Raw genomic sequence first — 11,368 nt, 5'->3', positions numbered from 1 at the left:
GGTTTAACGGGTGGCTTCCTGTAGCTGTTATTGATGAATTAAAGTGATCAGTTCTTCAGAGCAGCTGGAGGTCTCTGACTCCATCTAGTGACGCTCAACACAAACTACTACTACTACTACTGCTGCTACTACTGCTGCTGCTACTGCTGCTGCTACTACTGCTGCTGCTACTACTGCTACTAATAATAATACTATAAACTAATGTGATCATTAGAGACTCTGGTTTATTTAATAATACAACTAAATATATAATATTAATTTAAATAATATAAACTAATCTGCAAAATATCAGTACAATTATAAATATTAACAATTAGTAGAAATCAATGTGAACCAGACTTCATGGAAATTAAAGACATTTTAATGAACAGAAAACAATAAACAATAAAACCTGTTTTCATCCACATGGAGAATTATAGTGATCTCAGGAGTCCTGCTGTTCCACCGCCCGCCTGCTTCATGCTACTAATGTTACTAATAACAATACTAACAATACTAATAATACTGATACTAGTAATAACAGTAATAACAGTAATAACAGTAATAATGAGTCGCAGCGTCTAGTCGATCTCCACCTCGATGTCGACGGGTTTCAGTTCTCGGACGAACACCACGTCGTTGTTGTCGTTGAGGTCGTCGAGGTCGTCGAGGTCCGGCTCCGTGAAGCCGTCCTCCGGCTCCTCTTTGACCCGCGAGGACTGGGAGACCTGGACCTGGACGGGCAGCTCCACCGCTCTGTCCATGTAGCGTCCCTTCCTGCTCGTCTTCCCTGCGATGGCGATGACCTGCGCCGCCACGGCCCAGGCGAACTCCACCTTGCGGTGGCTCTGAGAGCTCAGGTCGAAGTTGTAGTCCAGGATCTCGTAGAGAGCCGGGACGTAGCGATTACAGTTCTGCTCCACGTAGCGGTGCATCTCCAACAGGACTCCCCGGGTCAGAACCCCCGGGGCCAGTTTGGTTCTGGCTCCTCGTTTAGAGATGACGTCCAGCTCCAGTCCAATTCCTTCACAGATCTGATAGCTGTTGACCGCCGTCTCCTCCGTCTCCTCCGTCTCCTCCGTCTCCTCCGTCTCCTCCGTCTCCTTCGTCTCCTCCGTCTCCTCCGTCTCCTCCGTCTCCTTCGTCTCCAGGTCTCCGTTGAAAGCGTCCATCTCTGTCTCTCCGTCCTCTGGTAGCAGAGCGTCCTCGGGCCCGTTGGCGTCTGGCGGCGGTGGGTGTAGCTGTGCGTGAGCGTTCAGCGGGACCACCATGTTTAACCAGCGGCGGACCTTGGGGGCCGCCGTCAGCCGCTTCATCAGGCTCTTCTGGGTGGCGTACCACCTCTGGATCACCTGCGAGGCCTCCGTCTCTCCGCTCTGCAGATCCACGTCGAAGTTGTGCTCCAGGACGTCGTTAACCGTCGCGCGGACCGATCCGCACAGCTGCCTGACGAAGGCGAACACTTCGAGCCCGGCGCCGATGGTCAGGGCCGTCACATCGAGCTTCTGGCTCGCCGGACGCTCTTCTAACGCCCAGAGGTTCAGATCCAACTTCCTACAGAAGGGATGTGGATCCAGGTCGGCCGGCGGATCCACGGCGGTCTGCCGCTCCGCCTCCACTTCCTGTCCCGTCTGGAAGTCGCCGGTCACGTCCACCATGTTGTAGACCTCGGGGAACTGGAAGGGCCGGCTGAGGAAGTCGTCTCCGTGTCTCTCGGGGTGCGTCTGGAGGCTCCTCTCTTTGGTGATCATGTAGAAGATGAAGTTGCGTTCGTGCTGCTCGCCGTGGAGGACGAGGTTAAAGTTGTTGTTCAGGATCTCAAACAGGAAGCTGCGTAAACTCTTCGTCATCGCAGACGCAAACTTATAAACCTCCCACATGACGCAGTTGGTGAGCAGCTGCAGGTCCAGACTCTGTCTGCTGGCGGACGCCACGTTGAAGTCCAGCCCTCGCTCTCTGCAGCGGGCGAACAGGTCGTTGACCCGGCGGGACGTCAGGATCTGTTTAGAGCGAGGAGCTCGTCTCCTCCACAGCTTCTGCTTCTGGGTTTTTACACTCGCGTCCTCGGTTCCGTCCTCTGAGAACAGGTCGGAGACTTCTTTCAGAGACTTTGGACGGACTCTGCCGCGGTCGATGATCTGAGGCTGAACCGCCGAGACGAGCTCCTCCTCCTCTTCCTCCTTCACATCCTGCATTTCTAACGCGGTCGGTTCCGGTCCGTCCTCTGAGTCCGACAGCATTTCTGTCTCACAGTCAAGTGGACACATGTAGGACAGCTCGCCGTCCTGACTTACGTCTTTGTCCTCGGCGTCCCGGAGCCTCGCCGTCTCCCTTCTCTTACTCGCCATCTCCACTTCCTGGTAGTCTGCGTCGGGCTCTTTCCTCTTCCTGGGCTTGGGTTCCCGATTCTGTGCCGGGCCTTTGAACGCCTCCTTCCTGAAGGCGTCCCGGTCCTCGGCGGTCAGGCAGTCGCAGGCGTACTTCCTGTCCATCAGCTTGGTGACCTGCGAGCGGAGCAGCGCTTTGTCCACCTCGTAACCGAAGTTGATCTTCAGCAGGGCGTGCACGAGGCCCGTGTGCGTCCCACAGAGCTCTCTGGAGAAGTGGAGCAGCTCCAGCATCACGCCGCTGGTCATCAGGTCCCGGTCTAGTTTCTGTGGGGGGGCGGCGCCCGGTCCGACCACCAGAGTCACGCCGAGGTCTTTACAGAACGGGTAGGCGCCGGGCGTCAGCTTCAACTCCACTCCGCTCCGCTCCGATTGGCTGCTCTGGCCGCCGCCGGTGAGGACCGAACTATCCGCCATCTTGTTCCTTTGAGGGCAGTAGCGTCCCGGCTGCTCCGCCCCGCCGGGCGCCGTTTGAACGTTGATATCCGGGAGAGGAAATGTCTCTTTCAGTCTCTGAGGTTTCATCTTGATCTGGTCCTTCAGCAGCCGGATCTTACCGTGAGCGTGCGTAGCGTAGTCGTAGCGCTGCTGCTCGCTGTCGGCGTCCACGCCGAGGTCAAAGTTGAACTCCATCATCTCGAACAGGAAATACTTCTCGGACTTGGTCACGGTTTTGGCAAAGTCGCAGAGCTCCAGCATCACGCCGTTGGTCAGCAGGCACAAGTCCAACTTGTCCTTCCTGTCCAGCGCCGCGTTGAACTCCAGACCCAGTCCCACCGACTCCGGGAACGGGACGGCGCTCTTCTGGTACCGGACGCCGTGGTGGACGCGGCGCTGCCAGATGTACTCGTCCATGTTGTCCATGTTGACGTCCAATCAGAAGCTGCTGTGTCCTGGATCCAGAGAGACGGACAGTCCTCCATCTGAGAGCAAAGACACGAGACGGACTCTGAGTTAGTCAACACGACGGGGACATCGCCAACACGGCGGGGACATGGTTAACACGGCGGGGACAACGTCAACACGGCGGGGACATGGTTAACACGGCGGGGACAACGTCAACACGGCGGGGACATCGTTAACACGGCGAGGACAACGTCAACACGGCGGGGACATCGTCAACACGGCGAGGACATGGTTAACACGGCGGGGACAACGTCAACACGGCGAGGACATGGTTAACACGGCGGGGACAACGTCAACACGGCGGGGACATCGTTAACACGGCGAGGACAACGTCAACACGGCGGGGACATCGTCAACACGGCGAGGACATGGTTAACACGGCGGGGACAACGTCAACACGGCGGGGACATCGTTAACACGGCGGGGACATGGTTAACACGGCGGGGACAACGTCAACACGGCGGGGACATCGTTAACACGGCGGGGACATGGTTAACACGGCGGGGACATGGTTAACACGGCGAAGCTGAGAATACTTGTGTACTTCTACTACATGAAGAGGAGAATACTTGTGTACTTCTACTACATGAAGAGGAGAATACTTGTGTACTTCTACTACATGAAGAGGAGAATACTTGTGTACTTCTACTACATGAAGAGGAGAATACTTGTGTACTTCTACTACAGCAAGAGGAGAATACTTGTGTACTTCTACTACAGCAAGAGGAGAATACTTGTGTACTTCTACTACATGAAGAGGAGAATACTTGTGTACTTCTACTACATGAAGAGGAGAATACTTGTGTACTTCTACTACAGCAAGAGGAGAATACTTGTGTACTTCTACTACATGAAGAGGAGAATACTTGTGTACTTCTACTACATGAAGAGGAGAATACTTGTGTACTTCTACTACATGAAGAGGAGAATACTTGTGTACTTCTACTACATGAAGAGAATACTTGTGTACTTCTACTACATGAAGAGGAGAATACTTGTGTACTTCTACTACAGCAAGAGGAGAATACTTGTGTACTTCTACTACATGAAGAGGAGAATACTTGTGTACTTCTACTACATGAAGAGGAGAATACTTGTGTACTTCTACTACATGAAGAGGAGAATACTTGTGTACTTCTACTACATGAAGAGGAGAATACTTGTGTACTTCTACTACATGAAGAGGAGAATACTTGTGTACTTCTACTACATGAAGAGGAGAATACTTGTGTACTTCTACTACAGCAAGAGGAGAATACTTGTGTACTTCTACTACATGAAGAGGAGAATACTTGTGTACTTCTACTACAGCAAGAGGAGAATACTTGTGTACTTCTACTACATGAAGAGGAGAATATTTGTGTACTTCTACTACATGAAGAGGAGAATACTTGTGTACTTCTACTACAGCAAGAGGAGAATACTTGTGTACTTCTACTACATGAAGAGGAGAATACTTGTGTACTTCTACTACATGAAGAGAATACTTGTGTACTTCTACTACAGCAAGAGGAGAATACTTGTGTACTTCTACTACATGAAGAGGAGAATACTTGTGTACTTCTACTACATGAAGAGGAGAATACTTGTGTACTTCTACTACATGAAGAGGAGAATACTTGTGTACTTCTACTACATGAAGAGGAGAATACTTGTGTACTTCTACTACATGAAGAGGAGAATACTTGTGTACTTCTACTACAGCAAGAGGAGAATACTTGTGTACTTCTACTACATGAAGAGGAGAATACTTGTGTACTTCTACTACATGAAGAGAATACTTGTGTACTTCTACTACAGCAAGAGGAGAATACTTGTGTACTTCTACTACATGAAGAGAATACTTGTGTACTTCTACTACATGAAGAGAATACTTGTGTACTTCTACTACATGAAGAGGAGAATACTTGTGTACTTCTACTACAGCAAGAGGAGAATACTTGTGTACTTCTACTACATGAAGAGGAGAATACTTGTGTACTTCTACTACATGAAGAGGAGAATACTTGTGTACTTCTACTACACGAAGAGGAGAATACTTGTGTACTTCTACTACATGAAGAGGAGAATACTTGTGTACTTCTACTACATGAAGAGGAGAATACTTGTGTACTTCTACTACATGAAGAGGAGAATACTTGTGTACTTCTACTACAGCAAGAGGAGAATACTTGTGTACTTCTACTACATGAAGAGGAGAATACTTGTGTACTTCTACTACATGAAGAGGAGAATACTTGTGTACTTCTACTACATGAAGAGAATACTTGTGTACTTCTACTACATGAAGAGGAGAATACTTGTGTACTTCTACTACATGAAGAGGAGAATACTTGGTACTTCTACTACATGAAGAGGAGAATACTTGTGTACTTCTACTACAGCAAGAGGAGAATACTTGTGTACTTCTACTACATGAAGAGGAGAATACTTGTGTACTTCTACTACATGAAGAGGAGAATACTTGTGTACTTCTACTACAGCAAGAGGAGAATACTTGTGTACTTCTACTACATGAAGAGGAGAATACTTGTGTACTTCTACTACATGAAGAGGAGAATACTTGTGTACTTCTACTACAGCAAGAGGAGAATACTTGTGTACTTCTACTACATGAAGAGGAGAATACTTGTGTACTTCTACTACATGAAGAGGAGAATACTTGTGTACTTCTACTACAGCAAGAGGAGAATACTTGTGTACTTCTACTACATGAAGAGGAGAATACTTGTGTACTTCTACTACATGAAGAGGAGAATACTTGTGTACTTCTACTACAGCAAGAGGAGAATACTTGTGTACTTCTACTACATGAAGAGGAGAATACTTGTGTACTTCTACTACATGAAGAGAATACTTGTGTACTTCTACTACAGCAAGAGGAGAATACTTGTGTACTTCTACTACATGAAGAGGAGAATACTTGTGTACTTCTACTACATGAAGAGAATACTTGTGTACTTCTACTACATGAAGAGAATACTTGTGTACTTCTACTACATGAAGAGAATACTTGTGTACTTCTACTACATGAAGAGGAGAATACTTGTGTACTTCTACTACAGCAAGAGGAGAATACTTGTGTACTTCTACTACATGAAGAGGAGAATACTTGTGTACTTCTACTACATGAAGAGGAGAATACTTGTGTACTTCTACTACATGAAGAGGAGAATACTTGTGTACTTCTACTACAGCAAGAGGAGAATACTTGTGTACTTCTACTACATGAAGAGGAGAATACTTGTGTACTTCTACTACATGAAGAGGAGAATACTTGTGTACTTCTACTACATGAAGAGGAGAATACTTGTGTACTTCTACTACAGCAAGAGGAGAATACTTGTGTACTTCTACTACAGCAAGAGAATACTTGTGTACTTCTACTACAGCAAGAGGAGAATACTTGTGTACTTCTACTACAGCAAGAGGAGAATACTTGTGTACTTCTACTACATGAAGAGGAGAATACTTGTGTACTTCTACTACATGAAGAGGAGAATACTTGTGTACTTCTACTACAGCAAGAGGAGAATACTTGTGTACTTCTACTACATGAAGAGGAGAATACTTGTGTACTTCTACTACATGAAGAGAATACTTGTGTACTTCTACTACAGCAAGAGGAGAATACTTGTGTACTTCTACTACAGCAAGAGGAGAATACTTGTGTACTTCTACTACATGAAGAGAATACTTGTGTACTTCTACTACATGAAGAGGAGAATACTTGTGTACTTCTACTACAGCAAGAGGAGAATACTTGTGTACTTCTACTACATGATGAGAATACTTGTGTACTTCTACTACATGAAGAGGAGAATACTTGTGTACTTCTACTACAGCAAGAGGAGAATACTTGTGTACTTCTACTACATGAAGAGGAGAATACTTGTGTACTTCTACTACATGAAGAGAATACTTGTGTACTTCTACTACAGCAAGAGGAGAATACTTGTGTACTTCTACTACATGAAGAGGAGAATACTTGTGTACTTCTACTACAAGAGAATACTTGTGTACTTCTACTACATGAAGAGGAGAATACTTGTGTACTTCTACTACAAGAGAATACTTGTGTACTTCTACTACAAGAGAATACTTGTGTACTTCTACTACATGAAGAGAATACTTGTGTACTTCTACTACATGAAAGAGAATACTTGTGTACTTCTACTACATGAAGAGGAGAATACTTGTGTACTTCTACTACAGCAAGAGGAGAATACTTGTGTACTTCTACTACATGAAGAGGAGAATACTTGTGTACTTCTACTACAGCAAGAGGAGAATACTTGTGTACTTCTACTACATGAAGAGAATACTTGTGTACTTCTACTACATGAAGAGGAGAATACTTGTGTACTTCTACTACATGAAGAGGAGAATACTTGTGTACTTGTGTACTTCTACTACAGCAAGAGGAGAATACTTGTGTACTTCTACTACAGCAAGAGGAGAATACTTGTGTACTTCTACTACATGAAGAGGAGAATACTTGTGTACTTCTACTACAAGAGAATACTTGTGTACTTCTACTACATGAAGAGAATACTTGTGTACTTCTACTACATGAAGAGGAGAATACTTGTGTACTTCTACTACAAGAGAATACTTGTGTACTTCTACTACATGAAGAGAATACTTGTGTACTTCTACTACAGCAAGAGGAGAATACTTGTGTACTTCTACTACAGCAAGAGGAGAATACTTGTGTACTTCTACTACATGAAGAGGAGAATACTTGTGTACTTCTACTACAGCAAGAGGAGAATACTTGTGTACTTCTACTACAGCAAGAGGAGAATACTTGTGTACTTCTACTACATGAAGAGGAGAATACTTGTGTACTTCTACTACAGCAAGAGGAGAATACTTGTGTACTTCTACTACATGAAGAGGAGAATACTTGTGTACTTCTACTACAGCAAGAGGAGAATACTTGTGTACTTCTACTACAGCAAGAGGAGAATACTTGTGTACTTCTACTACATGAAGAGGAGAATACTTGTGTACTTCTACTACAGCAAGAGGAGAATACTTGTGTACTTCTACTACATGAAGAGGAGAATACTTGTGTACTTCTACTACATGAAGAGAATACTTGTGTACTTCTACTACAGCAAGAGGAGAATACTTGTGTACTTCTACTACATGAAGAGAATACTTGTGTACTTCTACTACATGAAGAGAATACTTGTGTACTTCTACTACATGAAGAGGAGAATACTTGTGTACTTCTACTACAGCAAGAGGAGAATACTTGTGTACTTCTACTACATGAAGAGGAGAATACTTGTGTACTTCTACTACATGAAGAGGAGAATACTTGTGTACTTCTACTACATGAAGAGGAGAATACTTGTGTACTTCTACTAGATGAAGAGGAGAATACTTGTGTACTTCTACTAGATGAAGAGGAGAATACTTGTGTACTTCTACTACAGCAAGAGGAGAATACTTGTGTACTTCTACTACAGCAAGAGGAGAATACTTGTGTACTTCTACTACATGAAGAGAATACTTGTGTACTTCTACTACATGAAGAGAATACTTGTGTACTTCTACTACATGAAGAGGAGAATACTTGTGTACTTCTACTACAGCAAGAGGAGAATACTTGTGTACTTCTACTACATGAAGAGGAGAATACTTGTGTACTTCTACTACATGAAGAGGAGAATACTTGTGTACTTCTACTACATGAAGAGGAGAATACTTGTGTACTTCTACTACATGAAGAGGAGAATACTTGTGTACTTCTACTAGATGAAGAGGAGAATACTTGTGTACTTCTACTACATGAAGAGGAGAATACTTGTGTACTTCTACTAGATGAAGAGGAGAATACTTGTGTACTTCTACTACAGCAAGAGGAGAATACTTGTGTACTTCTACTACATGAAGAGGAGAATACTTGTGTACTTCTACTACATGAAGAGAATACTTGTGTACTTCTACTACATGAAGAGGAGAATACTTGTGTACTTCTACTACATGAAGAGAATACTTGTGTACTTCTACTACATGAAGAGGAGAATACTTGTGTACTTCTACTACATGAAGAGGAGAATACTTGTGTACTTCTACTACATGAAGAGGAGAATACTTGTGTACTTCTACTACATGAAGAGGAGAATACTTGTGTACTTCTACTACATGAAGAGGAGAATACTTGTGTACTTCTACTACATGAAGAGGAGAATACTTGTGTACTTCTACTACATGAAGAGGAGAATACTTGTGTACTTCTACTACATGAAGAGGAGAATACTTGTGTACTTCTACTAGATGAAGAGGAGAATACTTGTGTACTTCTACTAGATGAAGAGGAGAATACTTGTGTACTTCTACTAGATGAAGAGGAGAATACTTGTGTACTTCTACTAGATGAAGAGGAGAATACTTGTGTACTTCTACTACAGCAAGAGGAGAATACTTGTGTACTTCTACTACATGAAGAGGAGAATACTTGTGTACTTCTACTACATGAAGAGGAGAATACTTGTGTACTTCTACTACATGAAGAGGAGAATACTTGTGTACTTCTACTAGATGAAGAGGAGAATACTTGTGTACTTCTACTACATGAAGAGGAGAATACTTGTGTACTTCTACTACATGAAGAGGAGAATACTTGTGTACTTCTACTACATGAAGAGGAGAATACTTGTGTACTTCTACTACATGAAGAGGAGAATACTTGTGTACTTCTACTACATGAAGAGGAGAATACTTGTGTACTTCTACTACATGAAGAGGAGAATACTTGTGTACTTCTACTAGATGAAGAGGAGAATACTTGTGTACTTCTACTAGATGAAGAGGAGAATACTTGTGTACTTCTACTAGATGAAGAGGAGAATACTTGTGTACTTCTACTAGATGAAGAGGAGAATACTTGTGTACTTCTACTACTTGTGCTAACGGGTTAGGTTCACTCTGAGGGGGATCTCCGGTAGAGAGTGAGGAACAGATCTCCCGGTAGATCTCCGGTAGATCTCCGGTAGATGGGTGGCTGTGGCTCAGAGGGTAGAGCAGGTTGTCCACCAATTGGAAGGTCGGTGGTTCGATCCCCGGCTGCTCCGGGTCACATGTCGATGTGTCCTTGAGCAAGACACTTAACCCCAAATTGCTCCCGGAGGCATAGCCATCGGTGTGTGAATGAGTATCTAGATTAGATCCTGATGGTCAAAGTTGGCACCTTAGTAGCCTCTGCCATCAGTGTATGTGAATGTGTGTGTGAATGGGTGAATACTGACATGTAGTGTAAAGCGCTTTGAGTGGTCGGAAGACTAGAAAAGCGCTATATAAGTCCAAGTCCATTTACCATTTAGATCTCCGGTAGAGTGTGAGGAACTCCCGGTAGAACTCCCGGTAGATCTCCGGTAGAGTGTGAGGAACTCCCGGTAGAACTCCCGGTAGATCTCCGGTAGATCTCCGGTAGAGAGTGAGGAGAGTTGTTGTTATGCTAACAGCTGTAGATGCTAACCTGTTAGCTCTCAGCAGCATTTAACTAACAGAGTTAATGTGACTCACCGAACACCGGAGCCCGTCCGGTCCTCCCGGTGGCGGTCCGGTCCTCCCGGTGGCTGGTTCTGGTCGGTGTAGCGGTCGTGATGATGATCCGGGTGTTTAGGAGCTTCAGCTACCTGGTGGATGTTAACCGGATGTTAACCGGATGTGTTGATGCTGCACGGAACAACCAGCAGCTACACACCGGAAACTCAGCTCACAGGACGCCTTCAGGGACACACCGGAAACTCAGCTTCTCCCTTCAGACTTTCAGGCTACCAACCCCAGTTATTACACACCATCCTGTAATATATATATATATATATATATATATATATAAAGAGTGTCGACTCGTCATGTCGACACTAAAGTGACTTTCTGCTTAAAAATATATATCTGATTTACACAAATCCAAGAACATGAAAGTGAACAAAACATGTTGCAATTATTACATTTATGTTTTCAGGGGTTGTAGAATAATAATAATAATAATAATATTAATGATAATAATAATAATAATAATAATATTAATGATAATAATAATAATAATAATGATAATAATAATAATAATGATGTTAATA

The 11,368-nt window shown here is 44.2% G+C and overlaps 2 protein-coding genes across 2 annotated transcripts in view; both read right to left on the bottom strand.

Moving 5' to 3' along the window:
* The window catches only part of LOC141752535 (enteropeptidase-like), a 26,933-nt gene extending 26,472 nt beyond the window's left edge, over positions 1-461 (bottom strand). The window contains exon 1 of the mRNA XM_074610546.1: positions 453-461. Within this exon, the coding sequence (XP_074466647.1) occupies positions 453-461 (9 nt within the window). The remainder of the gene's footprint in view (positions 1-452) is intronic.
* LOC141752655 (uncharacterized) lies at positions 346-10,994 on the bottom strand. The gene is made up of 2 exons (XM_074610731.1): positions 10,812-10,994; positions 346-3,289 (listed from the first exon to the last, which is right to left on the bottom strand). Exon 2 carries the CDS (start codon positions 3,228-3,230, stop codon positions 561-563), a length of 2,670 nt encoding a protein of 889 aa, XP_074466832.1. The 5' UTR covers positions 3,231-3,289; positions 10,812-10,994; the 3' UTR covers positions 346-560.
* Positions 10,995-11,368: the final 374 nt, after the last annotated feature.

This window comes from Sebastes fasciatus, chromosome 16 (assembly GCF_043250625.1).
Source record: "Sebastes fasciatus isolate fSebFas1 chromosome 16, fSebFas1.pri, whole genome shotgun sequence".
NCBI lineage: Eukaryota > Metazoa > Chordata > Actinopteri > Perciformes > Sebastidae > Sebastes > Sebastes fasciatus.
Note: the sequence above shows the minus strand (reverse complement) of the source record. Positions and strands in the feature narration are given on the sequence as shown.

Coding starts and splice junctions, on each gene's coding strand:
- LOC141752655 (XM_074610731.1), bottom strand. CDS start 3,230: ATGGACAACATGGACGAGTACATCTGGCAGCGCCGCGTCCACCACGGC.